General features: G+C 52.9%; 6 protein-coding genes across 10 annotated transcripts; 3 read left to right on the plus strand and 3 right to left on the minus strand.

Annotated features, from left to right (window-relative positions):
* The first annotated feature begins 1,182 nt into the window (after positions 1 to 1,182).
* Cldn9 (claudin 9) lies at positions 1,183 to 2,603 on the plus strand. The gene has a single exon (XM_048435891.3). The coding sequence runs from the start codon at positions 1,527 to 1,529 to the stop codon at positions 2,178 to 2,180; it is 654 nt and encodes a 217-aa protein (XP_048291848.3). The 5' UTR covers positions 1,183 to 1,526; the 3' UTR covers positions 2,181 to 2,603.
* A 170-nt stretch (positions 2,604 to 2,773) lies between these two features.
* Positions 2,774 to 6,293, minus strand: Cldn6 (claudin 6). 2 transcript variants are annotated; one of them, XM_048436338.3, is made up of 2 exons: positions 5,733 to 6,293; positions 2,774 to 4,107 (listed from the first exon to the last, which is right to left on the minus strand). In XM_048436338.3, the coding sequence occupies exon 2, from the start codon at positions 4,090 to 4,092 to the stop codon at positions 3,427 to 3,429; it is 666 nt and encodes a 221-aa protein (XP_048292295.3). In that variant the 5' UTR covers positions 4,093 to 4,107; positions 5,733 to 6,293; the 3' UTR covers positions 2,774 to 3,426. The 2 variants fall into 2 exon arrangements, with proteins under 2 accessions (XP_048292295.3, XP_048292296.3); XM_048436339.3 differs by lacking the exon at positions 5,733 to 6,293 and adding an exon at positions 5,322 to 5,598.
* A 751-nt stretch (positions 6,294 to 7,044) lies between these two features.
* Positions 7,045 to 9,050, plus strand: Tnfrsf12a (TNF receptor superfamily member 12A). Its single transcript, XM_048436344.3, has 4 exons — positions 7,045 to 7,202; positions 7,901 to 8,005; positions 8,215 to 8,349; positions 8,442 to 9,050. Exons 1-4 carry the CDS (start codon positions 7,109 to 7,111, stop codon positions 8,495 to 8,497), a joined length of 390 nt encoding a protein of 129 aa, XP_048292301.2. The 5' UTR covers positions 7,045 to 7,108; the 3' UTR covers positions 8,498 to 9,050.
* Positions 9,051 to 9,285: 235 nt separating this feature from the next.
* Hcfc1r1 (host cell factor C1 regulator 1) lies at positions 9,286 to 10,691 on the minus strand. Of its 2 annotated transcripts, XM_087910785.1 has the most exons (3): positions 10,452 to 10,691; positions 9,841 to 9,969; positions 9,286 to 9,625 (listed from the first exon to the last, which is right to left on the minus strand). In XM_087910785.1, exons 1-3 carry the CDS (start codon positions 10,535 to 10,537, stop codon positions 9,490 to 9,492), a joined length of 351 nt encoding a protein of 116 aa, XP_087766911.1. In that variant the 5' UTR covers positions 10,538 to 10,691; the 3' UTR covers positions 9,286 to 9,489. The 2 variants fall into 2 exon arrangements, with proteins under 2 accessions (XP_087766911.1, XP_087766912.1); XM_087910786.1 differs by lacking the exon at positions 9,841 to 9,969.
* An 11-nt stretch (positions 10,692 to 10,702) lies between these two features.
* On the plus strand, positions 10,703 to 16,545 carry Thoc6 (THO complex subunit 6). 2 transcript variants are annotated; one of them, XM_048436343.3, is made up of 14 exons: positions 10,703 to 11,002; positions 13,562 to 13,667; positions 14,180 to 14,295; positions 14,402 to 14,466; positions 14,554 to 14,657; positions 14,749 to 14,786; positions 14,871 to 14,919; positions 15,020 to 15,091; positions 15,179 to 15,281; positions 15,545 to 15,594; positions 15,669 to 15,731; positions 15,812 to 15,922; positions 16,007 to 16,141; positions 16,218 to 16,545. In XM_048436343.3, the coding sequence occupies exons 3-14, from the start codon at positions 14,213 to 14,215 to the stop codon at positions 16,296 to 16,298; spliced, it is 954 nt and encodes a 317-aa protein (XP_048292300.1). In that variant the 5' UTR covers positions 10,703 to 11,002; positions 13,562 to 13,667; positions 14,180 to 14,212; the 3' UTR covers positions 16,299 to 16,545. The 2 variants fall into 2 exon arrangements, with proteins under 2 accessions (XP_048292300.1, XP_048292299.1); XM_048436342.3 differs by lacking the exon at positions 13,562 to 13,667 and having other exon boundaries at positions 10,704 to 11,002.
* Positions 16,546 to 16,556: 11 nt separating this feature from the next.
* Positions 16,557 to 24,738, minus strand: Bicdl2 (BICD family like cargo adaptor 2). Of its 2 annotated transcripts, none has more exons than XM_048436340.3 (10): positions 24,631 to 24,738; positions 23,095 to 23,389; positions 19,442 to 19,657; positions 19,240 to 19,356; positions 19,010 to 19,156; positions 18,169 to 18,366; positions 17,904 to 18,053; positions 17,466 to 17,596; positions 17,129 to 17,249; positions 16,557 to 17,036 (listed from the first exon to the last, which is right to left on the minus strand). In XM_048436340.3, the coding sequence occupies exons 2-10, from the start codon at positions 23,374 to 23,376 to the stop codon at positions 16,875 to 16,877; spliced, it is 1,524 nt and encodes a 507-aa protein (XP_048292297.2). In that variant the 5' UTR covers positions 23,377 to 23,389; positions 24,631 to 24,738; the 3' UTR covers positions 16,557 to 16,874. The 2 variants fall into 2 exon arrangements, with proteins under 2 accessions (XP_048292297.2, XP_085550806.2); XM_085694680.2 differs by having other exon boundaries at positions 23,095 to 23,493; positions 24,631 to 24,721.
* Between the last annotated feature and the right edge of the window lie 1,814 nt (positions 24,739 to 26,552).

Raw genomic sequence — 26,552 nt, forward strand, 5'->3', positions numbered from 1 at the left:
AGTCCTCAGAAGCTGAGCATGGTGGTACACACCTCAATCTTACGACTCGGAAAGCAGAGGCAGGCAGATCTCAGTGAGATCCCAGCCAGTCAGGGCTATAGCTCTGTCCAAATGAAAAAAGAAAAAGAAAAAGGCCCCAAAAGTTCTTAGCCTCCAGGAGGGCATTGCTCATGACTTCCATGACCTCCTTGGCATATGCACATATTGGCAGGATTGCGTTCCCACGTGGAATGCAGACTCTAAGTTTTCTCAACTCAGTCTCTGGTCCAAAGAGGTTAAGACTCTTAGTCCTCCCTAATCACCTCGGTAGGATCAGAATTTGAGCTGAAATCAGGCAGCATTCTGTGAATGGAGGCGCTAAGGGACCGGAAGTCAGGGCTCAGGGACCTGACCCCTTTGCCCACCTCCGTAGTGTCTGGGCTTGGCTGGCTATTCATCTAACTATCAGAAAGAGCACCCTATCCCAGAGTCCCCGCCTTGTCTTCCTGCCCCAGGCCCCTTTCTGCCCCTCCCCATCGCCACAACGGGCTCTTTATCACCAGGCCACTAGGGACTTCCAGCCACTCAGCTCAGCCCCCTAGTTTCGGCAATGGGGGTGGAGTGGGAACACCTGAGCTGAGGCAGAATCGTATGCGTGTGTGTATTGGGGGGGGGGAGTAGTTTTCTAGGCCGTTGCCTTGGTAATGCCACCTGAGCTGGGCGCCAGGCACCTGTTGTCTGGGAAACTGTAGGCGGGGCCACTCCCCGAGGAGCTCCCGGGGTTATTGAACTGAGACTGGAGACAGATCAGATTCCAGAGAGTCCTGAAAGGGTGGGGGTGGAGAGGGGTACGATGATGGATAATGGGGGCATATTTTCCCCCACAGAGTGAATTAGACAGGTGGCAAAGAGGGAGCAGGCTCAGGCTGAGAACTCATCGGTCCATTTCTCTGTTCCAAGCCAATAAATTGGCTCCTCTCGTTCCTTTCCTGTGTGTCCTGTCTTCCCGGAATTCCTTTGTTCCCAGGTTTCCACTTGGTCTTGGCACCCTACCCTAAACCTGAGGGCCCCCATTCCACCCCCTTTTCACCATTGCTCTGGTTCTGTTACCCAATGGTAGCTTCTAGGTCCCTTGCACGGCTCCTCCCCTACCTAGGCCTTAAAACCCCGCCTGCAACCAGCGCCCTCAGACGCCCCAGGTGACACCTCACAGTTCTGTTTTGAGACAAGCAGTGTACCAGCCGAGAGAACTTCAACCGAGAAAGGACAGGAGCAGCCAGCAGAGAGGACCGCAGCTGTTCTAAGTCCATGGCAGGTTTGGAGGGTCTCTGAGGGGCCACAAGCGATCCTGCAGAACAAGACCTAAGGACGTCTTTGTATTCAGTGAGTATCCGATGTGCGAGGCCCGCCGATGTGAGGTCTGTCCTGGCCTGAGAGCAACAGATTCACCTCCTGAGCAGTGAGACCCACCCCGAACTCGATCTCCGCGCCCCCAACCCTGTCGAGTGCGTTATTCAGGCTGAGAGCTGAGAAGACTTGAGGAGCAGATGGCTTCCACTGGTCTTGAACTCCTTGGCATGACCCTGGCAGTGCTAGGCTGGTTAGGGACCCTGGTGTCCTGTGCCCTACCACTGTGGAAGGTGACTGCCTTCATCGGCAACAGCATCGTTGTGGCCCAGGTGGTGTGGGAGGGGCTATGGATGTCCTGTGTGGTCCAGAGCACTGGCCAGATGCAGTGCAAAGTGTACGACTCCCTGCTGGCGCTACCCCAGGACCTGCAGGCTGCCAGAGCCCTCTGTGTCGTTGCCCTCCTGCTGGCTTTGCTCGGCCTGCTGGTGGCTATCACAGGTGCCCAGTGCACCACATGCGTGGAGGACGAAGGTGCCAAGGCCCGAATTGTGCTCACTGCAGGGGTCCTCCTTCTCCTCTCGGGGATCCTGGTGCTCATCCCTGTCTGCTGGACAGCTCATGCCATCATCCAGGATTTCTATAACCCACTGGTGGCCGAAGCCCTCAAGAGAGAGTTGGGGGCCTCCCTCTACCTGGGCTGGGCAGCGGCTGCGCTGCTCATGCTGGGTGGAGGGCTCCTCTGCTGTACTTGTCCCCCGTCCCATTTTGAGCGGCCCCGTGGACCCAGGCTGGGCTACTCCATCCCCTCCCGTTCGGGTGCCTCAGGACTGGATAAGAGAGACTATGTGTGAGGCTTCCCCCAGAAGCTGGAACGGGCAGACTTATGCCCAGGCACTGGGCTGTGCCCTTGCATCTCTCATCAACCTCATGTGCCGCTCACTTCTTTGGCTAAGACTTGGCTCTAGGAGAATCTCAGCTGGTCCGTCTTGAGCCAGCCCTTTGCAGTGGTTGCAACCTTGTGAATGCGCCAAAGCTACTGGGTACCCTGGCCCTTCCCTGACTCCTAGGGTATTGCTGTGCTTTCCTCTCCTGAACTGACTTAGTCTCTTCTCTGCTGAGCTCGGCCTTACCCCAAGAATCTGGACCTCAGCCTCCTTGCCTTCAAAATAAGATGCACACTGTGACCTAACAGCCCAACCAAGGCCTGAGTCCAAGCTGCTTGGTGCCCTACCCACTCCCCAACCTGAGCTGGGAATAAAAGCACATTGTAACTACGCTTCCTCTGATCTGTGGAAAGGCATGGGGGTGCGGGGTGCTCCAGGTTCCAGTCAGCAAGCTTACTGGCTTAGAATATGGGGTCTGGGCCAGAAAAGCTTGGAATTGATTGTGGAACTGCCACCTCCCTCTAGTTACGCTTGTACCAAATACCAAGTGACATCAAAGGCACATTATAAAAACCATGTTTTATTTAGTAAAATGTGTGGGCAGGGAAATGTGCAAGGTTAGAGAAACGGGGGTGGAGGGTCTACCGCACAGCTGGGACCTGATCTGGGGGAGAATGCATGTTAACTTTGGTAAGGGGATGTAGGGGCCAAAGGTTGGAAGACTTGGAGTAGAAAATTCTTTGGTAACTTATCACTTGCCCTTCCAGGAATGGGAACCCTTGGAACAGGCCGTCTTGGGGTTCACAAAGGCCAGATTCACAAGTGGTCTCAAAACAGGTTCCACAGAAGATGCCCAGAGTGAATAAAGACACAGACTAAAAGTGTCACCCCTCCTGATGCATGACCGAAATGCCAACAGCAGAGGTAGGCAGAGTCTGGACTCGGGTTGAGGCAGGAAAACTGGAGCCTGGTTAGAGCTCTGTAATGAGAGCTGGTCTCAAAAACAGATGGAGCCAACCCTAGGGGCAGGGTATCATACAGCTCATTGGTAGAGTGCTTACCCCCCAAAACATGTGGGGCCCCAGGTTCAATATCCGCTACTGCAAAAGAAAAACAAGAAAAACAACCCAAAACTCCTAGGCATTGTTTCTCGATGGCTCAGCTCAGGGTCCTAAGGTTCCCTGGCCAGTAGAGCCTCACTCCCCAGCAAGCATCAGACGTAATTCTTGGTGGGGTATTCAGAGGGTCCCCGAATGGCCGAATGTGGGGCAGATGTAGAATAACGGGCCATGTAATGGCCAGGTCCCTGGGGCCCCCCAGAGGAGCAGGCACAGCACAACAGCCCTCCGCCCAGCAGCAAAAGGCCCGAGGCTGCCCAGCCCAGATAGAGGGAGGCCCCCAGCTCCCGCTTTTGAGCATCAGCTACCAAAGGGTTATAGAAGTCCTGGATGATGGAGTGGGCAGTCCAGGAGACAGGAATAAGGGTCAGGACACCGGAGATGACAAAGGTGATCCCAGAGATGAGCACCAGTCGAGACTTGGAATTTTTGTCTTCCACACAAGTAGTACATTTGGCTCCCGCAAGGTAGACCAGCAGGCCAACCAGGACGACGAGGAGGGTGATGACACAGAGGGCTCTAGCGGCTTGTAGGTCCTGGGGTAGCGCCAGCAGTGAGTCGTACACCTTGCACTGCATCTGACCAGTGCTCTGGACCACACAGGACATCCACAGCCCTTCCCACACCATCTGGGCCACAACGATGCTGTTGCCGATGAAGGCTGTCACCTTCCACATGGGTAGAGCACAAGACACCAGGGCGTTGACCCAGCCAAGCAGGGTCAGGACGATCCCCAAGATTTGCAGACCGGCAGAGGCCATGATGAGGTTGAGGGGCTGTGTAGCGTGGGAAGATGGAAATAGGAGTGTTAAAAGTGTGGCAGGCCCAGATGTTCTGTATCTTGCCAGCTGTGATACCAGCACCAAGTACCTTGGCAGTTGGCTACTCTGTCCTGCAGTGTGGGTTAGATATACTTCCTGGGCCAATCAAAAGTAAAACAAGAATTTAATTTTTCCCTAGTCTTTGATAGGCAAAGTACAAAATCCTGTTGTTTTTTGTGCAGGTGACAGGAAATAGGACAAAGATAAAAGCATGGGCCAGTCCAGTGACAGCTGCTTTCTCAGGACTTTATTTTATTTGAGACAGGGTCTTACGTAGCACAGGCTAGCTGAGGATGATCTTGAACTTCTGACCCTCCTGCTTTCAACCCCCTGAGTGCTGGGGTAACAGGTGTTTACCTGTAACGCCTCACCCAGATAACGCAGTGCTGGTGACTGAACTCAGGGCTTCGTGCATGTCAGGCAAGCCCTCTACAAACTGAGATGCATCCTCAGGTACAGTTTATCAGGTGAGCAGAGTGTCACAAAGAGATCAGGTGAGATGTCAGGGGTGTAATTTTGGAACCGACGGGCTCTAACTACAAGTTCCAGGTCCAACCTTATCACTTCCGCCCTCAGGTGAGATCTCAAGCGCCCTCCTTCCACCCAAGCTCAAATGGAAACCCCCAGCTCCGTGCCAGGCTCCATTTCAGGTGGATCTAATTCCTTGAAATCCCAGGCCTAGCCCTCCCCACACACTCCAGGTTTCTCTTCCCAATCCCTGGGAGTGGCTGGAGGCCCTTCCAGGCCAGGCTCAGCATGCCCTGGAGGGCAAGAGAGAGGAGGAAAAATAAACCCTTTCACCCAAAAGCAGACTTTTCTAGGCTACCAGCAGATTCTCAGTCCAGTCTCCACCTCTAAGGGTCAAGGTGCGCGCCCAAAGGCCGTGCTACCTTCCTCTCTGGACACAGCTTCCTAAGGAGCTAAAATTCAAGACCCCCGTGTTTTCTGTGACAGGCTGCACCTGTGTCCTTCACGTCCCACTTCACATTGTTGGCACTGAGGGAATCAGTTCCGCTCGGCTGTGGATCCCCATTACCCTGGGTTCTAAGTGTGCACCTTGCACCTTAGGTCCCTTTTCGACTCCTCTCCCTTGCAGTCTCACGCTGAAGACCCGAGTCAAGATCTGGAGAGACATTCGCCCCTTCTCATCTCCGTCCCTCTCTACTTACCGAGTACTCCCTCAGCTTTGTCCGAGGGCGTCTGTAAGGCTCCGGGGCTGGTTGGTTATCTCTATCAAGTCTAGGAGTGTACGACCAGGAGGGGCTTAATGGCGGCGCCCGAAGCTGGGTCCGGGCCTGCAGGTGAGGGGGAGGGGAGTCCCGCCCCAGAGAAGCCAAGCAGGTGGAGGAGGGGCGTCCCGGGTTTCGGTGCCTTTGTCCCAGGGAGGGGGAGGGGCGTTTAACTTTTCCGGGGCCGCGGGGACTCGATCGCCTCGCGGGGCTCAATGCACCACTTTCTACCTAGGGACTTGAGGACCCAAGTGGCTGCCGCTAGGATCGAAGCTCCAGCTCTCTGCACACGCCCGCACGCACCCTGCCACATCCCCTGCTTGCTTATCTCCACGCTTACCCCAGACTCACCTGCGAGAGACCGCAAAGATTCCCAAGTCGAAAGTAGGGACGAGGGCGGAGGCAAGGGGTCTTAAAGTCGCAATTACGTCACTGGACCACCTCCCTCTGGGAGGGCCAGACACACAGCCCCCCTCCACCCCCCACGACCGCAGCCAGTGTGCGTTTCTTGGCCGGGTGCCTTAGTTACTGGCGACTCCAAAGTCAACACCTGCTACCGCTGAGTTCAGCGACTCGAGTTGTGACTCGAGAATAAACTCAACTTTTCATAGTCCGTCTCTCACTTTGCAAATGGAGACAAGTCTGAATGTAAGTCCTAAGGTACAAATTAAAGGGCACATCGGGGGGCGGGGATGTGTGTGGCTGTCACACTGCGTACCTGTGATCAGAAGAGGGCTAGCAATGGTTCTCGTCTTCTACTCTGCCGGCCCCGGGGATCGAACTCCAGATTGACAGGCTTGGCAACAGGCATCCTTAACCGCTGAGCCATCTCGTTTTTGTTATACCCTCGAGGCCCTTAAGAAAGCAGCATGTGGGTCTGGAAAGATGATTCACCAGTTATGAGCCTTTCTGCTCTTCCAGGTGACCGGTTTTTTTTTTTGCACCCAGCTTATAAGCACCTATAATTCCATTTCTAGGAGATCCGTTGCCCTTTCTGGACGCCAGGGACATTCATACACATGTGGCACACACACGTACACAAAAATAAAATAAATCTTTTTTAAAAAAATAATGTAGAGTGCATAAACTCGCACATACTACAAACGTAATGCTGTTTACTGACACAGGAGAATTCGGAGATAGAGACCAGCCTGGGCTACAAAGCAAGATCCTGCCTAACAAAACCAAACAAACCAAAGAAGTCTGGATATGGTGGCGACTGCCTGCAATCTTAGCATTTGGGAGGCGGAGACAGAATTGTTTCGAGTTTGAGGCTAGCCTGGGATACAGTATGAGACCCTGTCTCAAACAAACAAACAAACAAACAAACAAAAAAACAAAGTAAGCGAACATAAAGGCTGTGTGCGCAGAGCTCAGTGCTTGCCTGGTGGTTCCACCCCAGAATTGAAAAATAATAGATACTTTCTTTTTACTTAAATTTTTTTGTAATTGTCTTATAGCTGATTTTCCCCGCTCCACACTCTTGGGACTAAGGCTCGCAGAGGGTGGAGCAGGGTAAACGTCTTCGCGACGTCCTAGACACTCGAAGGGACTATGTTGAATGAATGGCTCGTTAGCGGACTGCTTGCTTTCGGCACGGAGTTGATATTGGGGCGGGCAAAGGCAAGGGCTCCGCCCCGGAAGGCGGGGGCGGGGCGGGGCCCCAGCCCTGAGTCTTGGCCCGCGGATAGTGGGAACAGACTGCTGTTGCAACGGGACCGGCAATCATGGCTCCGGGTTGGCCGCGGCCTCTGCCGCAGATCCTCGTGTTGGGACTCGGGTTGATTCTGATACGCGCCGCGGCCGGGGAACAAGCACCAGGTATGCTTGGCTCAGAGGACGGTGAACCTCGGACTCTGGGATGGTCAGGAATGAAATTTGGGTTCCTGGAGATCTGAGTGGAACCGGGTAGACATGGGGTTCTGGGATCCATGCTCTTGAGGCAGTGTGTTTCAAGTGGGGAAGATCTCAATCCACTCCAATCTTTATCCACAATCCGAGTCTCAGTTTCGCTACCTGTCCAATCAGGTGCGGGGTCTTCTGTCTTAAAAGTTCGAGCCAGAGTAGAGAAAGAAAGTAAACTTCGAGGGAAGGACGTTTGTTCTGTGAAGTGGGCATGCCCTCACCCTGGTCTGTAATGGAATCTGACCAGTCCCGATAGCTAAGAATCACTAAGGGGTACTGGGGTCTTTGCCCTCTATACCATGTGGGGGTGCCCCTTCCATCCGGTGACTTCAATGCCCAGTTATGCGGGAGGAGGGACTGGGGTCGGGCCCGGTGCCCAGGAGTGAGTCACACTGGCGGTGGGGGGAGGATATCACCCCCCCCCCCCAGTCGCGCGCTACCGGACCCCCTCCCGCACTGCCGTGTCTCGGTCAGGCGGTGCGGTCACCTGTGAGGAATGCGGGGGTGTGGGGGGGCGATGGTGAGTCACGTTATTTGAGCCGACTGACCCTGACCTCAGCCCCCAGAATAGCCGCGCCCAGCCGCCAGCTTCTGACTTGCAGCCCCCTCCCCAGGCACCACCCCATGCTCTAGCGGCAGCTCCTGGAGCGCGGATCTCGACAAGTGTATGGACTGCGCTTCATGTCCGTCGCGACCGCACAGCGACTTCTGCTTGGGATGTGAGTGGGGGCGGGGCCGGTGGCAAGCGGATCCTAGAAGTGGGTAGAGGGTTGCTGGGGCGTCGAAAGGGATCTAGGAAGTCAGGGACGACTGACGGGGAAGGGGCTTCTATCAGGTTGGGGAACACTGTGTGGGGCAAAGCTTGAGACTTCCTTGAGGGAGGACTGGCTTCCCAAGGGCGAGATCTGATTTGAATCCTGGCCACTAGGCGCAGCGGCACCTCCCGCTCCCTTCGGGCTGCTCTGGCCCATTCTGGGAGGCGCTCTTAGTCTGGCCTTGGTTTTGGCGCTGCTTTCTGGTTTCCTGGTCTGGAGACGGTGCCGACGGAGAGAAAAGTTTACTAGTAAGTGACCTCCCCACCCTCACTCCTCCCACCTCCCCCATCACTTCCCTAAATATCCCCTAATCATGACAACCCCACTTCTTATCTTCCAGCCCCCATAGAGGAGACTGGTGGAGAGGGCTGCCCAGGTGTGGCACTGATCCAGTGAGGAGCGCTCGCGCTGGGTCCCACTCATCGTCCATTCATTCATTCTGGAGCCAGCCTGGCCTTCCAGACACAACCCGAGCCAGACTCTTCCAACCACAAGGGGGTGGGGTGAGGTGGTGATTCACCTCCAAAGACTGGGCTTAGGGCTCAGGGGAGTCTTCCAAGGTGTCTAGATTGCCCTGTCTCTGGTTCCAGGGCAGAGAGCCCTAAGCTGGGTCACAAAGCGACACATACTAAGGAACTGCAGCATTTGCACAAGGGGGTCTTCTGCTCTCCCCAAGTCCTGGAGGCCCGACTGACTTGAGGGACAGACACACTAGGTCCCACCCACTCGGATGGGCTAAAATTCAACTAACACTGAGTTTCAGCCCTGGAAGTGGGTCAGATTTAAGGACCTGTTCTTAACACTAAGGAGGCTGGCCCTCTGGGAGGGCTGGCCCTAACACAAACACACACACACAACCCATCCCCTAAAAGGGGGGGGGATATTTATTTTGGGGATAAAGTTTGGAGGGGAGGGAGAATTTATTAATAAAAGAATCTTTAACTTTAAATGGCTTGGAGTATGGCCTGATCCCTAGCTTGAGTCCCCAGAACTGGAGGAAGGGAGGGAGTCAGTCGGCCACTGCGGGGGCGGGGGGGGGGGGTGAGGCTCTGACTCACACATTCTCAATGCCTGGAGCCCGGCCTGCCAGGACCTGGCTTGCCCTCACCGTTTTCCAGGGAAGATTTTGAGGAGGAAACCCCAGCATCCAGCACTCCACCCTCCTCAAAGGTTGTTGAGAAACCTTCAACTGCTCAGAAATCTTTATTCACTAATAGGGTGATACTTTCCCCTTCCCAAGCTGCCGCCCCTCCCATTCAGGGTTTCGCTGAGTTCAGTATCATCTATCCTGTTACAGGGGAAGGACCTCTTCCCTGGGGGGGAAGTGGGGGGGTTGCTGGTCTTTGTTGTCGGGGAACAAGGTGGGGAGGGACACTGGCCATCAGCACTTAGAGTTCCATGATGTCCCCAGCGGGGGATGCAGGGTAGAAGGGACTGGGGGTATCTCCCAGCCTCAGGAGCCTGAGGGCCTCAGGAATCAGGCTCCCAGGATAGCGCCACAGAAGCAGCTCTGGGCAAGAGCTCCTGAAAGAAGAAAAAAAAAAGACAGTGAAACTATGGGGCAGAGGCTGGCCTGGCAGAGCCACCTCCTACCAGGTCCAGGTCCCCTGGAGCCAAAGATGGAAAACAGCACAGAAGTTGGCTAGAAGCTAAAAATAGCAGGATGAGGCAGGGTATGAGGAGGGGCCCTGACGACTGAATGGGATCCTCTAGAAGGCCCTGCAAGGGGAGGTGCCTACCTGAGTGGTGGCAGGACCTGGGGGAAAGTCACAGGGGGACTGCAGTAGGGGTGGTCATTATGTAGGCTGAGTCGAGAGAAGTGGGTGGCCATGTTCTCCTCGGAAAGAAACTGCTTGTGCAAGGGCTCCCTGGGGGAAAGACCAGAGAGGAACAGAAGCAGGGATGTTGAGGGTGGAGGCAAACTGATGAGGAGGACCAAAGGTGACATCTCAGGGGACCCATCTGCCCCCAAACTTAATGCTCCTTCTCCAGGGGTCTCCGTGCTCATGGGCACAGCTCCAAGGAGAGGGGAGCTGGGAAATCGAGCCAGGTGTAGCCCACTCTCTTGGCCCCTTCCCGAAGATCTGCCCTCCTGAGCCTGCAAAGTAAGCCAGGATTCCAGAATCAGTCTTGTCTGTGTGGCCTAAGCCACCTTCCTTTCCCAGGCCGTCATCCACCAGGCTACCTCGGAAATTCTGACCGTGGCTTCCCAGCTCCAACACAAGCTCGAGCACCACGGTTTCCTGCACCACCTCGCCTCACTTCCCAGGATCACCCTGACCGGCCCTGGGTCCCCAGTCAAATATCTTGCCCTCCGTTAGTCCGGCCCACCCAGGGACTGCTTACGCACCTGGCGTCCAGGCCGCGAGCCACCCCAGTGGTGGCCCGTGGGTCCCGACTTGGGGGGCCTCGCTCCAGGGGCTGTTGTAGGATCATTACGTTTCAGGGTCCTGCAGATAGAGGGGTGGGATCCAGGCGGCAGAGGCGGAGCCTGTGAGGGCGTGGTACAACGCGAGGGGCGGGGCCACCGGCGTGCGCACCGGCGACGTTCGACGCAGGCGCGGAAGACGAGCAACGCGAGGTTAGAAGGCGGGACGGGCCAGCGAGGTGGGGGAGGGGATTCGGCGTAGCTGGACAGTCCCGGACGCTATTTAGCATAAGGGTGCTTCGCGGAGCTCTCCTAGGTTTCGGTGGTTCGAGACCATACGGGCCTGCCGCCTTAGTTGTTGAACTGCAGGCAGTGCCAGGTCCTGGGGCGCAACGAGAAGAGCCACTCTCAGGCACGTAGGGATTCGAAAGGTTCTGTCGAGCGTCGAGAGGTTGTGTCGCGCGTAGAGCCCTCTGGGAGTTGTAGTTCCGAAGATGGAGCACGCCGCACCGTCCCCGGTGCCTCTGGGTCAGGTGAGTCGAGTGTGCGCACAGTGCCTTCTGGGGTTTGTAGTCTTGCCCTCACCGGGTGGCCAAGGAATACTCCAGGATGCCCAGTGTAGGTAAGTAGTTTGTGAAACTCGGACTCTGACCCCCAAAACAGTGATCCCTGATCTTTGAGATCTAGTAGGGACAGTCATAGGAATTAGATGTCAGTACATTTTACTATGAGGGCTAATAAAGCCCACTTTAAAAAAATTTAGCACCATTGGATGTGGTGCCACACACGTTTAATCCCAGCACTGGGGAGGTAGAGGCAGACATATCTCTGAGTTAGAAATTAACCTGCTGCATAGCGAGTTCCCGGTTATCCAGGGCTACATAGTGAGACCTTGTATTAGAAATAAAAAGTTAATCATAATTGTACATGAGCCTTCAAATAAAAAAAAAAAAAACAGGGCCTTGGGCATGGTAAGGACGTGCTCTATTGTTTAGTTACACTCTAGCCCAAGAACTGCTTATTGTTTGTGGGATAGTCTTATGTATCTCCAGCTTACTTTGAACTTTGCTAAATAATGGAGAATGATCTTGAACTTTTCCTCCCACCTTCATCTCCCGAGTGTTATGGACTATTGGGTGTGCCATAATGCCCAATATATACAGTGCTGGTGCTGAAACGCGGGACTTTGGGTAAGAATGGATGAGGAGAGGACCCAAGTTTGGTTCCCAGCACTCAAGTTCCAAAGCTTGTAATTGTTTATAAATCCAGCTCCAGGGGATTTGAGTCCTCTGGCCTCTGTGGACACCTGTACTCTCTTGCACACACTCCCTTTGCACACGTGTACACATAATTAAAAAACAATAAAAATAAATCTTTAAAAAGAGCACAAACTGGGTGTGGCAGCGCATTCCTTTAATCCCAGCACTTGGGAGGCAGAGAGAGGCAGATGGATTTCTTGAGTTTCTACAGATTGAGTTTCATGACAATCAGGGGCTACACAGAGAAGCCCTGTTCCCCACCCCCCCTTGGCACCCCCAAAACAAAAACAAAAAGAGAGAGAGCATGGTCTACCAATTGAGTAGTTACCTTCAGCCTCAAGAACCACTTTATCTTTTTTTTGTAAAACAAAGGTTTATGAAGTACATTGGGCTGGCTTGGACCTCAGAGATCTGCCTGCCTCTTCCTCTCAAGTGCTGGGATTAAAGGCGTGCACCACCACACTAGGCCCATTTATATTCTTGTAAGATTTGTTCATTGTTTTATGCCTATAAGTGTTTTGCCTACATGTTGTATGTATGCTATGCATGTTTATGGTATCCTCAGAGGCCAGAAGAGGCATCACAGGGGGCCGAAGAGATGGCCCAGTGGTTAAAAGCACTTGCTGTTCTTCCAGAGGTACCAAGTTCAGTTCCCAGCACCCATATAGGAGTGGGTTTACAGATGCCTGTAATCCAGTAGGCCAGCTTGATCTAAATAGTGAGTTGGGGGTAAAAGAGGGTGAATGGGATAATAGGTAATTTAGTGTGAACTTATTAATAATAATAATAATAGTGAGTAATAGAGTAAATACTTGTGAGCTATTATTATGGACAATTTACCCTAGTATAATTTCTTGTATATTGATACAAGTTCAAATTATATTTATTATTTCTGTTTACAATATTTGTACACCTATACAAAGTTATTTTGTCATATTGTAGGCATGCATGTTTCTACCTCTAAGACATTTTGTATTTATACAATTTAGGATATATTTATCATATTGCATTATATATTTCTACCTCTGATCAAGATATTTATACATTGTTTACATTTTTATGTCATTGTCCTGTTTTACTGCACAGTTGTTTAAAGATTGTTTAATATTCTGATATGAAGTCTTAATCTTTAAGTTATATAGGTATTAAGTATTATAGGTCAATAGTCATTCATATTTGTTAGTCAGACTAATTAGGCTCTTTAGATACAGAGAGGTTGTATTCTGCATAGATAGGTAACCTTCAGTCACTTCAAAGATCTGTAGAACATGGCATTTAAATAACTTAGGATTCTGTTGATGTGAGACAGGGTTGCTTCCACAGCAAGAGGGCTTCCTATGAGAACCTTTCTGGGGGTTCGAGAGATGGCTCAGCGGTTAAGAGCACTGGCTACTCTTCCAGAGGACCCAGGTTCAAGTCCCAGCACCCATGTGGCCCAGCACCCACGTGACAGCTCACAACTGTCTGTAACTCCAGTTCCAGAGGATTGAATACCCTTACACAGACATACATGCAGGCAAAATACCAACGTACATAAAATAAAAATAAATAATTTTAAAAAAAGGGCAGTGGTGGCGCACACTTTTAATCCCAGCACTTGGGAGGCAGAGGCAGGTGGATCTCTGTGAGTTTGAGGCCAGTTGGTCAATAAGAGAACCTTTCTGGGGGAGGAATGACATCAGATCTGGAACTAGAGTTCCAGATGGCTGTGACCTGCCATGTGGGTGCTGGGGTCCTCTGCAGGAGTAGTGCACATTTACCTGCTAAGCCATTTCCCAGACACATCACACCCTCCCCCCGTTTTTTAAAGATTTATTATTTTTATTCACTTAGTTTTTTGAGACAGGGCCGACATATTTCAGGCTGGCCTGGAGTTTGTCGTGGAGTGGAGGAAGTCCTCCTACCTGCACCTCCTGAGTGCTGGGAGCACAGGCCACAGGTGTGTGCTTGCTTTATGCAGTTTGCAGTGCTGGGGAGTGAGCCTGAGGCTTGGTGCATGCTAATCAAGTGCTCTCACAATTCAATTACACCCTCAGGTGTGTGTGTGTGTGTGTGTGTATGGGAGACTATCTCATGTAGCCCAGGTTACCCTTGAATTCACTATATAGCTGAGGATAATCTTGAATTACCACTGATCCTCTTACCTGCACCTGGCAAATGCTGGGATCACCGTTGTGCACTACCCCATTTGGTACAAAGCTCTTATATTCCCTAGTTTACCTAGTTATGACAGACTTTCCTGTGAGGGCTGTCTGTCTGGTCAGCTGACAGGAGCGGCTTGGTGCTTGCTCTAAGTCCTGGGCATTGTGCCTCAGTTCTCCCTTTCGCACTGTCCTGAACCTGCACTTGTATGGGAAGCTACCTGCTACATGTGGTTGTGACTGAGAAGGGTTGGAGTCTGTAGGATGAGGCCCCAGCATCCCAGACTCCTCATCTGCCCTCTTCCCACAGGCTGAGGTCTTTCAGGCCCTGCAGCGACTGCACATGACCATCTACTCCCAGAGTGTCTCACCCTGTGGGAAGTTCCTGGCAGCTGGCAACAATTATGGGCAAATTGCCATCTTCAGGTACCCTCTCCCCTGATACCCACCGCACATGAGCCTTGCGCACTTGGTGCCTTCTGGGATTAATGCTCCCTGCTTGACTCTTGGCTCCTCCCCACCTTTCTTTCAGTTTGTCTGCTGCCTTGAGTTCAGAGGCCAAAGAAGAAAGCAAAAAACCCATGGTGACCTTCCATGGTGGGTATAGATGTTGGGTGTGGTTCAGGAGATCTCAGGATAGAGATGGGGACACAGAGGGCTCATTAACATTTTCTGTCTCTTTAGCCCACGATGGGCCTATCTATAGCATGGTCTCCACGGATCGGCATCTACTCAGTGCTGGGGATGGGGAAGTGAAGGGCTGGCTTTGGGCAGAAATTCTCAAGAAGGTAAGGAGTTTGGAGCTTGGGGACAGGCTGGGCTTCCCCACCTGGGGAGGTTTTGGGCTCATTCAGTGTTTCCTCCTATGCTTCTCTGAAGGGCTGTAAGGAACTGTGGCGTCGTCAGCCGCCATACAGGTGAGCGGGGACCATGTTGGCGGAGGGCATGTGAGGTCACAGACACTACCTCTGTGATTCTGACGCTTCTCCTCCTCCACCTAGGACCAGCCTGGAAGTACCTGAAATCAATGCCTTGCTGCTTGTCCCCAAGGTCTGAGTTCTTTGTGACCATTCTAGGCCAAACATTGCTTCTTTACACTTTCTCTGCGCTGATGGACACTGACCTTCCGCTCTCTCCTGCTTCCCCACAGGAGAATTCACTGATTCTAGCCGGAGGAGATTGCCAGCTGCACACTATGGACCTGGAAACTGGGACCTTCACAGTGAGTGAGGGTCTGCAGCCAGGGCAGGTCTGGGCCAAAGGTCGATGCTTCCTGGATCTCCCTCTGAGCCTTCCCTTTTCCCTGCAGCGGGCCCTTCGGGGCCACACAGACTACATCCACTGCCTGGCACTGAGGGACCGCAGCCCTGAGGTGCTGTCTGGTGGTGAGGATGGAGCTGTGCGGCTTTGGGGTAAGGAAATGTCCAATTAGTAAGAAAGTAAGCTGGGTCTGGTGGCGCACACCTTTAACCCCAGCACTTGGGAGGCAGAGGCAGGAACACCTCTGAGTTAGAGGCCAGCCTGGTGTACAGAGTGAGTTCCAGGTCAGCCAGGACTATGTAGAGACTCTGTCTTCAATAAATAAATAAATAGATAGATAAAAATATAAAAAAAGGTAAGTGGGGGTGGGGCTTTGTGGCTCATCAAGAGTCCTGGTGGTTTTATTTCCACACAGATCTCCGTATAGCCAAAGAGGTTCAGACCATTGAAGTCTATAAGCATGAGGTGAGGAGAGACCTATGCCCTTGTCTCCTTAATTCTCCATCCTCCAGTGTCCTCACCTCCTCTATCCTTCCCAGGAGTGCTCAAGGCCCCACAATGGGCGCTGGATTGGATGTTTGGCCACTGACTCAGACTGGATGGTGAGCTGGGCAGTGTGGGATCGAGTGACCACTAAAGTCCATGACTCACAATGACTGGGGCCTGCTACCTTTCTGCCTAGGTCTGTGGAGGCGGCCCAGCCCTCACCCTCTGGCACCTCAGGTCTTCCACGCCCACCACTGTCTTTCCCATTCGGGCACCACAGAAGCATGTCACCTTCTACCAGGACCTGGTGAGACCCTCAGTCTTGATTCTGTCACCTTGTCCAGTGCCCCTGCTTAGACCTGATCCCTGAATTCCTATCTGTCCTCCACAGATCCTGTCTGCTGGCCAGGGCTCTTGTGTCAACCACTGGCAGCTGAGTGGGGAGCTTAAGGCCCAGGTGCCTGCTTCTTCCCCAGGGCTGCTTAGCCTAAGCCTCAACCAGCAGCCAGCAGCCCCAGAGTGCAAGGTGGGTCTTGGAACGAATGTGGGATCTCAAGGGGCCTATGGGATGGGTGAGTCAGCCATGTCTTCCTGGCTTTTAGGTACTGACTGCTTCAGGCAACAGCTGTCGAGTGGATGTCTTCACCAACCTGGGCTACCGTGCCTTCTCCATGTCCTTCTGACATCAGGATCCTCCGTCTCAGGAGCTGGAGTTTACTGTGATTTGGGATGGGGGTTGCCTTACATGTTAGCCCAGGCTGGCCTGGAACTCACTTTGTGGCTCAGTTTGGTTTCAGGCCTTGAGCAGTCCTATCCATTGCGGAAGTGCTGAGATTTAGGCCCGTGAGCAACGGCACTCAGCTTTTTTTTTTTTTTTTTCTGTCAAAATAAAGTTTTAGGTTTTTCTTGTTTGCATTTTCTACCCAAGAATGGAGACCAAGTAAATGTAGTGATATATATTACTCTGACTTATCTTTACACATCAATGCCCATCCCTAACCCTGTCACACAGATAGGGCAGGAGCTGAAGCTTAGAAAAGATAGACCTATATAGATTTCAAAAAATAAACAGCTCTGCCCTGCCACCCACCTGGGCCTCCTGCCCCCAAACTGGCCCCTTCTCCCGAAGTGCCTGTCCACCTCTTGGGGAAAGGAAGACAATGGCCTTACTTGGAAGTTATTCAGGCCCAGTGGTTCCATTGGCTGCTAAGAGGAAAGTGAGCCCGAGGGCGAGAAAAGGTAGCCCTGCCGCCCAGCCCTCAGGTCCTTCGGAAGAGGTTGCTTAGAAAGCCTCCATTCTGCCCTGATCCCAGACGCAAAGAGAAGCCAGTCTTCGTGCGTCTTCGAGCTGCGGCAGCCTCACTGAGCTCCTTCTGGCGCTGGGAGCGCACCTGCTGTCCAATCACCACCTGCATGTCGTCCTGCAGGAGGCGGAGCAGGGTGGGTATAGGTTAGAGTAGAGGTGGGGTCAGGATGCTGGTCCACCAGTCCTACTCGGGCCCCGCCCTCTCACCTGCCAAGCCTCAAGCTCCTGCGTCAGCGCCACCTTCTGGCGAATGGCTCGCAGCAGTTCCCGGGACAAAGAGTCCCGCTCTAGCGAGACACGATTGAGCTCCAGGGACAGCTTCAGGGCCCTAGGAGTGGAAGGGGTAGAGAATGAGGTCCGAGGGCACTGGGTACTCTTAGACCTGGTGAAAGTCGCGGGGGGGGGCACTAACACCAAAATTAAGGAACACTGAAGCTTCTGAGTAAAATGGAAGTTCTACTCTTGTCAGGGCGGTGGAAATCGGGCCCAGAAAAGACGAGAGAACAAGCCCGGCTGAGGCAGTGGGTGAGAATGCCAGGCTCACTTGTTCACTGCTTCGTCCCGGTCAGCGAGCGCACAGCTCAGGGCTTCCTCGGGATTGTCCTGCGCCCTCAGCTCCTTCTGTCGCTGCAGCTCATCCCGGAGAGTCTGTAGCTCTGTGCGGAGCAGGACGATCTGCAGGCCAGGAAAGAAGGTAGACTGGCACATGAGCCTTGTAGGACAGCGGTGCCGTCCCGACCTGTCCCTGCTCCATAAACACTGCAGGCAACTAAGTCTGCCTTGGACTGGTACAGGGGAAGGGTAAGCTTTCAACAGGAGGAATGAAGGGAGACGCTTAGGGAGTGGAGCCCAGAAGGCTTCCTGGAAGTTCGGGCCAGCTCAGGAAGCAACTACAGGTTCACTGAGGAGTGGGCTGGACAGTGGAGATGAGAAAGAACGGGACACCTTGGGCCTTTGCATCCAGTATCATGCCCTCTCCAACCTCATCCTGCAGCCTGGCCACTTCTGCCTCCTTCTGCTCCAGAATCTCCACTGGGCTCAGGGATGCTCTCTTCTTGGGAGGTTCCAAGCTCTCTTCCTGGACTGAAGGCTGGGGACTGGATGCCTCTTGTATCTCCGGGGACAAGATACTCTATAGGCCAAAGGAATTGATCAGTACTGCATGAAACTTCCGGGGAAAAGGGGGCAGAGTCTGCACCCCTCATTGGTTATTCTAACCAATACGGGGCTGGTAAACTGAAACTCACTTGGGCTCCTTCACACTCATTGACATGCTGGTCTTGGTCTTGGTCGCTGTCGAGACTGTGGGCAAGCTCGGTCTGCAGGGAGGCACCCGACACTTCGGCGTCCTGGAGTCGCGACTCCTCCTCCAGCTCTGAGACCCGCCGCTGCAACCTCCGCAGCGTGCTCAGCGCCTCGCCAGCCTCGAAGCGAGCGCGTTCCAGCTGCAGATCATACAGATCATTCCAACTGTCAGCATAAAACCTGCACTCTGCGGTGGGCCCGCAGGGGGCGCCCGAGGGCCGAGCAAGGCCAGGGTCAGCACCCCGGTGAACTAGACCTGCCCCCTCTCCTGAATCACAGAGCAACCTGGAATACACCTCCCCTCTGCAGGCACCAATTTCCTTACCTATAAAGCAGGGAGTGCCTGGCATCATCCTCTGCCCCAGGCCTGGCCACATCAGGTCATCAGGTCCCCTCCCCTGCACAGCCTTTATTCTAATTCACTAATTGCTTTGATCTAGCGTTTATTGATCTCTCCTTCTGAGTCTCACCCTACCAGTCCTTTGAGGTGTATAATACCACCCCGTACCACAAGTGGGGGAACTGATTAGGGTGGGGCTGAGAAGCCAAGCCATCTGAACTCACACTGCTCTCTCTTTTCACTCCTCAACTCTGACCCCAGCCCTCTTCCTGGCCTTCCATCCGCCAGGCTCTGATGCACTTTAAGAGGGCATTTCCCTTGCTCAATACTCTTTCATGGCTCTCGCTTGCCCTCAGGGTCCCACTTGGGCATTTAATTGGTCACAGAAAGTCCTGAGGCATCATCAAGGGCCTAGCTGGCCGCCCCCGCCCCCCTCTGATCACCTCTAGTTTGTGCTCTTTCCTCTCTCGACGAAGCAGCAGCAACTCCTCGTGGGTGGTCTGTAGTCTGCCTTGGCCTTTGTCTACTTCTTCACGAAGGCCTCGGATCTGGGTCTCCAGGTCCTGCCGGCGATCCTGCAGCATCTGGTTCTGGGGACAGGTGTCAGAGGTGAGGCAGAGGCTGGGGTGTGGGGGCTGTCGGACCAGTCTCAGAGAGCTGCAACTGCTACTACCTCCGCCTGCAGACTCTCCAGCCGAGTTCTCAGCTCTGCCCCTGCCAGGGTTTGAGTCTGACACTGTCCGCGAAGGGTGTCCAGTTCCCGCTGCAGTTCCTGCTCCGTCCTGGAGGCCTGGGGAGGGGGAACTGACAATGGAGCCATCCGATGATCTGGGCTCAAGACCAACCCACCTCTCCAGGGGTCAGGGTCATTATACCTGGGCCAGCTGCTGGCTGAGTCTGAGGTTTTGCTCGCTGAGTTCACTGAGGGCCCTTGCCCGTTCTCGGCCACTGTCCTGCTGCTCAGACCGCTGTTCCCCAAGCTGGGCCCGCAGGGCTTCCACGTCTCCCTCCAGCTCCACAGCTCTGGCCTCCCACTCAGCACCCCGGGCTGCCAGTCCACGGCGGAGCTCATGATTCTCCTGCTGCAGCCTCTGTGGGGGAGGGGAAGGACAGGAAGCCACCTGAATTGGCACAAACTCAGACTAGGATGGAGCGAGAATCACCCAGATCGAAAGAGGCCAGTCTGTCTAGGACAGACAAGAAGGCAAAAAAGGAGAGTCAGTAAGAGTAAATGACACCCAGAGAGAGCTGGAAAGAAGGTTCCAGGCCAGACAGGGATGGGAGTCACAACTCTGATGCCCACTCACCTCCTGCTGCCGCCTGGGCTTCTGGACCCGAAGTCGTAAGCGTCGTTTTTGGCGCCTGAGCCTGGTAGAATTTAAGCCCCGGCCCATGGCCTCCCACTTCGCAGTCTCCAAGAACTTCTGTACGCCGGCTTGGCCCAGCCCCTCTGCCGGGCTCCCTCTAATTAATACTGGGCTGTCCCACCCAGAGCCCCACCCCTCTATCTGCCCTCCTCCAAACCTGTTGGACCAGCGCACGGGAGGGGGGGTGGTGGCACTGTCTCCGGACCTTCAAAGCAGGAAGGCACGGGATGGGCCAGGTGACTCTGACTACAGTTGTTACAATTATTAGCAGGTGTTCCAGCCAGGTGTTTAGCTGCTTCTCTGTATTACTTAATTTCGCCCACTAGAGGGAGCATCAACATCCTCAGCCGAGGAAACAGGTCAGAAGCTAGCTGTGCAGGCAACCTAGGTAGTCAAACTATTACTCAATATTGCTAGAGCAACAAAGCCCTGGGCAGCTTTGGGATCCAATTTTCCTGTCCAGTGCTTAGCTCTGCTACTGTTATGTGGTTTTACCAAGTCTTTTTAAAAGGCTCTTTTTAAAATTAATTTGTGTATTTTATGTATATGAATGCTCTATTTGCAGTGCTTGCATGACAGAAGAGGGCACCAGATCTCATTATATAGATGGTTGTGAGCCACCATGTGGTTGCTAGGAATTGAACTCAGGACTTCTGGAAGAGCAGTCAGTGCTCTTAACCACTGAGTCATCTCTCCAGCCCCTCAACAAGCCTTTTTAATATCTGCAAGTCCCTTTAACACCTTCAAATCCTTTGTCCATCAATCCCTACTGTCATACATCAGCCCTATTCAATATTTCCTGTGCTCCTCTTAGTCTAGGGTCTGGCTAATAAGAATTGAGGGAGACCAGCAAGTTCATGTTCACTGCCAGAGGGTCACAGGTAAATGGGCACATGCCTGGATCAGGCAATTTCAGAGAGAAAGGGTTGAGGAGGAACTCAGGAAAATGAGGAGGAGCTTGGGGGTCACTTAAGAAGGGACTGATATTTGCAGTGACCCCTGCAACACAAGGGAAGCCAATCAGTAAGAGGGTTGCAGTGGAACAGCAAGTGCAAGCCAGGAGCGATGGCACACGTCTGTGCACACATCTGTAATCTCAGCATTTGGGAGACTGAGGTGGGAGGATGTTGAGTTCAAGGCCAGCCCTGAGCTGCATAGCAGACCTGACTTCAAAGTGGGGCAGGCAGGCGAATCGGGGCAGGACTGAGTCACTTAAGGAACCGAAAAAGACCCTGTCAGAAGAAAGAAGCTGTCACCGACACCAGAGGACAGCAGTTCCAGGACTTTTAGGCCACAGGGAGGAATTTCAGTTTCATTTTGACTGCGATGGGAAAGCTAATACAGAAATAAAGTAACGGGGTTTTTTAAAAAATTTTTTTTGAGACAGAGTTTCTCTGTGTAACAACTCTAGCTGTCCTGTAATTTTGCCAGGCTGGCCTCAAACTCACAGAGATCCCTCTGCCCCTGCCATCTGAACACTGGGATTAAAGGTGTGTGCCACCACACCCGGTCTGATTGCACTTTTTTTGTTCACTGTTATCCAAGTCAGATTCTGGGACACCTGGGGCCAATGTGGGGATGCTGTAGAGATTGAGGCAGAGACGTGGGGGGCTACCACCTGCTGGAGCTAGAGAGAGAATGAAAGATGGGCTGGGGAATTCGGAACCTGGCTTCTAGGTGTGCACCGAGTCCTGAGCACCATTTATATGCAAATGCTGGTCGGTAGCCTGGTGGAAAGAGTGCGGGGTAGTTGTCTACCAAGGTCATCTTGGGGCAGAAATTCAGGTCTACAACAGGAGTACATGAAGGTGCTTACAACTACAGATGTGAACCCCAGGGTGAGAGTGGCTGACAGAGTGAGACCCGATCCTACAGCCCAGGAATGGACAAGAATGAAAAGAATGTACGTGAGGGACATTTAGCAGGGTGAAGGCTGGGAGCGGCTCCCAGAGTCTGAGTTTACGGCGGATGGTTGATGAGCTAGCCTTTAGATTTAGAGGGCCAACAGCTTGCCCAGGGTCACACAGTCAGACGGGGATCTTGCCTGTCCTTAAATTATTTATGTCATTGAGACAGGGTCTCACTATATAGTCCTGTATAGCCTGGGATTTACAGAGACCAGCTTGGCTTCACTGATATCTGCCTGACCCCGTCTCGTGGATGCTGGGATTAAAGGTGTGTGCCATTACATCAAGTCTGAGATTACTTATTTATTATTTATTGCTGTGCTGAGTACCAAACCCAAGGCCTTGTACATGTTTAAAAAAAAAAAATCCTTCACTACAGAATTATACCTCCAGTCTAGTTTCTTTTTTAGGGTTTTATGCAGCCCAGGTTGGATTCTAACAGAATACCAGCCAAGGATGGCCTTGAACCCTTCTGAACTTCCTGCTTCCACTTCCCAAGGGCTAGTTTACAGCCCCACCATGCCTGAAATTATGTGTTGCTGGGGACCAAACTCAGGGCTTTGTGTTTATTTGGCAAGAATTCTACCAACCTACCTCAACCCCAGTCTACCTTTTTTTTTTTCTTTCTAGTTTTGAGACAGGATTTCTGTGTGTAATAGCTCTGGCTGTCCTGGAACTCCCTTTGTAGATCAGGCTGGTCTTGAACTCACAGAGATCTGCCTCCCCAGTGCTGGGATTAAAGGCATGCGTCACCGCTGTCCAGATCCACTCTTCTTTTTTAAATGAATGTGAGCGTGTGTGTGCTTGCTTGCTTTTTCTTTCTTTTCTTTTTTCCCTTCCCTTTCCTTTCCTTCCTTCCTTCCATCCTTCCTTCCTTCCTTCCTTCCTTCCTTCTATCCTTCCTTCCTTCCATCCTTCCTTCCTTCCATCCTTCCTTCTTTCCTTTCTTTTTATTTTTTTAGACAGGGTTTCATTATGCAGAATACAACAGGCTGCCCCAGAGATCCGCCTGCCTCTGCCTTCCAAATGCTGGGATTAAAAGCATGTGTCACCACGCCTGGTTCTTTTTCTCTTTGGACAGAGCCTTCCTCAGCCTCTAGAGCGCTGGGACTACAGGCTGGCACTTTTCTGGTTTCCCTGCTTGCTTAGATCTGTTTGAGAGGCATCGCTCTGCCCTTTTATCCTCCCTTGTTCCTCTCCTCCCTGTCCACTCCAGCCCCGCCCACCCTCCGTCCGCCGCAGAGGCCAGCTTACCTCTTCACGCTCCAGGTGCTGAGTGTTCAGCGTTTCTAGCTGCCTCCGAAGCTCCTCATTGCGTTCCAGAAGCATCTTGCCGAGTTCAGCGGCCAACAGCAGGTCCTTCTCTTTCTGCTGCAGCTGTAGGGCCAGGTCCTCTGGTTCCTCTGGCCCGGGGCCCCCTCCCAGGAAGGAGTCTCGGCGTTCCAGTACGAAGGGGAAGAATCCTTCATCACCGCTAGGAGACGCACCCCCTGAGAGCAGCCCAGAAGGGAAGCTTGACCCACCAGGGGAGTCCATGGTACCTGAGCATCTGTGGAGACAATTTGTTGTCGATCCTGCCACCCTGCCGCAGCCCCAGGACTCGGCGCCTGGCGGCAAACACCTAAACCTCCCAATCTTGCAGCCAGGGCCTCCCTGAACCAACAAAGGTTAATGACCCATGATGGCTGCTCAACTCCGTTAATGACCTCAGGGTAAACTGAGGCAGGAAGCAGCATGAAATCAACCATCTTGCCTTCAGACTCCTACCTTCTGCCTTTGCCACATGGTCTTTGCCTTCAGGAAGTTTTTGTCCCTGCACCCTGGTGCCACAAGTTACTCTCTGACATTTCCTGCTCCTCTTCCCAGTCCCTCACCTCCTGGGCACTAATCCTAGAATTCAGGTTCACATAGACTCAGCTACACGAAGAAAACAGCTCCTTATTCTAAGAGCAAGGGGCTCTCTCACCATTAGGAACCCAGGTGTGCCTTGACGCTTTAGCCACAGGGATCCAACTCCTGACCCTTCTGGTCTCTAGCCCTTTGCCTTCCATATCCCGGCTCTACTTTCTCAAACCCAGGTGTTTTAGCCCTGGTCAGCTTTGTCAGCCTTGATGGCCATCGTGTCCTCTCTCCTGAATTCCCAGTGGAGTCTCGTAAGTATTTTAGCAAGACCCAGGATTTCCTGCCTCTACCCCTCCCGATTTAGGAGCCCTCATCCCCAGACCCCCAATTTCCCTGGGCCTTGGCACTGACCCAGCGTAGGGCGAGGTAACTGGTTGTGCCAGCCAGCACACTGCCGCCGCCACTTCGGGTTTCTGTTTACTTCCCGGCCCGCCCCTGGGGATGGGAGCCCTGTGCTCTACGAGGACCGCCCAGGGAAGGGGCTCAGGGGCTCAGGAGGACAGGCCTGACACCCTGGCTTCTTCATGTCAACCTCTGGGAAGGTCCCCGCTCCCTATTTACCCCAGAGCGCGTGCACACCTGTTCCCCTCCTCTCGACAGGTGTCAAGTACAGCTGGGCCCGAAAGTCCCAGGTGTTACAGAAGTCCCTACAGTTCAGTTGTGCCAGACCCAGACCCAGTGGTCCCCCGCAGTGGGGACTCCTGCTTTGGGTACCCAGTGCCTGCCCACCACTCTCTTTGCTGCTGGTGTTCTGGCGTCCCGGAGTTTTTTCCAGAGTCCCTAGAGGCCGTTCCTGAGCTCGCTCCCTCATCCTGCCCTGACGACCGGTCTTCCACAACCATGCCCAAAGTCTGGTTGTCCCGCCCCCTGCGCCCCCTAGGCTCTCACCTGTCGCCACCGGGCTCCCTCCGAAGTTCCCCCGATCCCCAATGTCCTCTTCCGGAGGCGGTGCCAGGTGCTGGTTTGCACAGGTGAGGGGGCGGTGCCGCGGAAGGGGCGGGGACGCCCCCTGGTGGTGGGAATGGCCAAGACCTTGTCAAAGGAAAGTCACCTCCATCCTCTTAAAGGTTCTTCTTGCTTCTACAGGGAACAGTAATTGAACATTTACTACGTGCAGATCATAGGCTGATCATAGAAGTCAGCTTCTTATTCTTCATGCTTGCCTTTGAGATAGAGAATTATTAATAAGAATAACCCGGTAAGGGAGTGGGGAGGAACTTGAACTTCCCACAAGGCAGGAAACCCTGATTGCTCTTAGGACTGGAGAGGGAGGAGGAGAGGGAATGGGGGGAGTGGGAGGGTATTGGGAGGAGGGGAGGAAGTGGAAGTTTTTATAAATTAATAAAAAAAAGAAGAAGAAGAAAAGAATAACCTGGTAAGCCCTCCACTAAGAAAGCTCTTTTATAGGAATTGTTTACCTTTGTGATAGCCTAAGGAAGCAACAGCTACTGAGGGTCTGTTTTATAGAGGTGCAAGCTGAGGTTCAGGGAAACCACCGGCTTTGTTTGGAGCACAAGTTGGTTATTGTTTTAGTTACTTCTCTATTGCTGGGATAAAGCGTCATGACCAAGGCAACTTATAGAAGAAAGCATTTAATTTGGGGGCTCCTGGCTCCAGAGGTTGAGAGTCCATGATCATCATGGCAAAAAACGTGACAGCAGGCAGACAGGCATAGTGCTGGAGCAGTAGCTGAGAGTTTACCTTTGATATAAGGGCAAGAAGAGAGAGAGAGAGAGAGAGAGAGAGAGAGAGAGAGAGAGAGAGAGAGAGGAGAGACTGTATCTGGCTGGTATGGGCTTTGAAATCTCAAGACCACCCCCAATAGCACCAACAAGATTACCCCTCCTAACCCTTCCCAAACAGTTCCACCAACTGGGAACAAAGCATTCAAATGTATGAGTCTATGGGAGCTATTTTAGTTCACACCACCACAATTATGAGCAATGAAAGTCTCTTAGCTTAAAAACATTAGCATCTTTTTAAATGGCAGCGGCAGAGTCTTGTGTATCACAGGATGGCCTCAAACTCACTAAAGATTAGAGAATGACCTTGAGCTGCAGGTGTTGTCTGTCTTCACCTCTTGGGTGCTAGGTTGGCATGCATGAGGCATGCACCACCACACACTCACTGTATGCTGTGCTGGGGTTTGAACCCAGGGCCTGGCGTGTGCTAGATAATTACTCTACCAGCTGACTATAGCCCCAGCCCTAGCAACTTATTCTTTCATAAGTTCCATGCTTCATACAAGGCACCTAGGGTGGTTTGCTTCTGAGCACACCTGAGTCCATATGGCTCCAAACGTGGGGGTCTCAGTTCTTTCATTCTGCAGAGTTGGGTCCCATGTTCCAGCAAGGCCAGCAGCTATGTATGGAGGGATAGGACCCAAGGCAGGTGATGTAGGACCAGCCCACAAAGTGGGACCCCAGCCTTGACTCCGTGGTTTCTCATAATTCTCTTCAGACACCATAGCCTTCTGAGGAGACACACAAGACAGAAATTCCAGACCACATAAGAGGACAAACAGAACTGAGCAGTGGTGGCACATGCCTTTAATCCCAGCACTTGGGAGGCAGAGGCAGGTGGATCTCTGTGAGTTCAAGGCCAGCCTGGTCTACAGCGGGAATCTACAGCGGGAGCTCTAGGACAGCCAGGATTGCAACACAGAGGAACCCTGTCTCTGGGAAAGTGGTCTGCTGGCAACTGTTTAACAACAGTCTCTGGGGAGAACAAAAGCCACAGCTTGTTACATCTACCAGTTTCTGTGGGATGATTTGAAGCTACTGCCAGGATTTCAGCTGAGAGAGAGCGCC

The sequence above is a fragment of the Myodes glareolus genome, chromosome 9 (genome assembly GCF_982192425.1).
Source record: "Myodes glareolus chromosome 9, mMyoGla1.1, whole genome shotgun sequence".
NCBI lineage: Eukaryota > Metazoa > Chordata > Mammalia > Rodentia > Cricetidae > Myodes > Myodes glareolus.

Coding starts and splice junctions, on each gene's coding strand:
- Cldn9 (XM_048435891.3), top strand. CDS start 1,527: ATGGCTTCCACTGGTCTTGAACTCCTTGGCATGACCCTGGCAGTGCTA.
- Cldn6 (XM_048436338.3), bottom strand. CDS start 4,092: ATGGCCTCTGCCGGTCTGCAAATCTTGGGGATCGTCCTGACCCTGCTT.
- Tnfrsf12a (XM_048436344.3), top strand. CDS start 7,109: ATGGCTCCGGGTTGGCCGCGGCCTCTGCCGCAGATCCTCGTGTTGGGA. Junction 8,006..8,214: donor CAGCGACTTCTGCTTGGGAT/GTGAGTGGGGGC, acceptor CCTGGCCACTAG/GCGCAGCGGCACCTCCCGCT. Junction 8,350..8,441: donor ACGGAGAGAAAAGTTTACTA/GTAAGTGACCTC, acceptor CTTATCTTCCAG/CCCCCATAGAGGAGACTGGT.
- Hcfc1r1 (XM_087910785.1), bottom strand. CDS start 10,537: ATGATCCTACAACAGCCCCTGGAGCGAGGCCCCCCAAGTCGGGACCCA. Junction 9,970..10,451: donor GCTCGCGGCCTGGACGCCAG/GTGCGTAAGCAG, acceptor TCTTTCCCCCAG/GGAGCCCTTGCACAAGCAGT. Junction 9,626..9,840: donor CAGGTCCTGCCACCACTCAG/GTAGGCACCTCC, acceptor TTCTTCTTTCAG/GAGCTCTTGCCCAGAGCTGC.
- Thoc6 (XM_048436342.3), top strand. CDS start 10,964: ATGGAGCACGCCGCACCGTCCCCGGTGCCTCTGGGTCAG. Junction 14,296..14,401: donor GGGCAAATTGCCATCTTCAG/GTACCCTCTCCC, acceptor CCTTTCTTTCAG/TTTGTCTGCTGCCTTGAGTT. Junction 15,595..15,668: donor TTGAAGTCTATAAGCATGAG/GTGAGGAGAGAC, acceptor TATCCTTCCCAG/GAGTGCTCAAGGCCCCACAA.
- Bicdl2 (XM_048436340.3), bottom strand. CDS start 23,376: ATGGACTCCCCTGGTGGGTCAAGCTTCCCTTCTGGGCTGCTCTCAGGG. Junction 18,367..19,009: donor GGAAAGAGCACAAACTAGAG/GTGATCAGAGGG, acceptor TATGATCTGCAG/CTGGAACGCGCTCGCTTCGA. Junction 17,037..17,128: donor AGGAGCTTGAGGCTTGGCAG/GTGAGAGGGCGG, acceptor CGCCTCCTGCAG/GACGACATGCAGGTGGTGAT.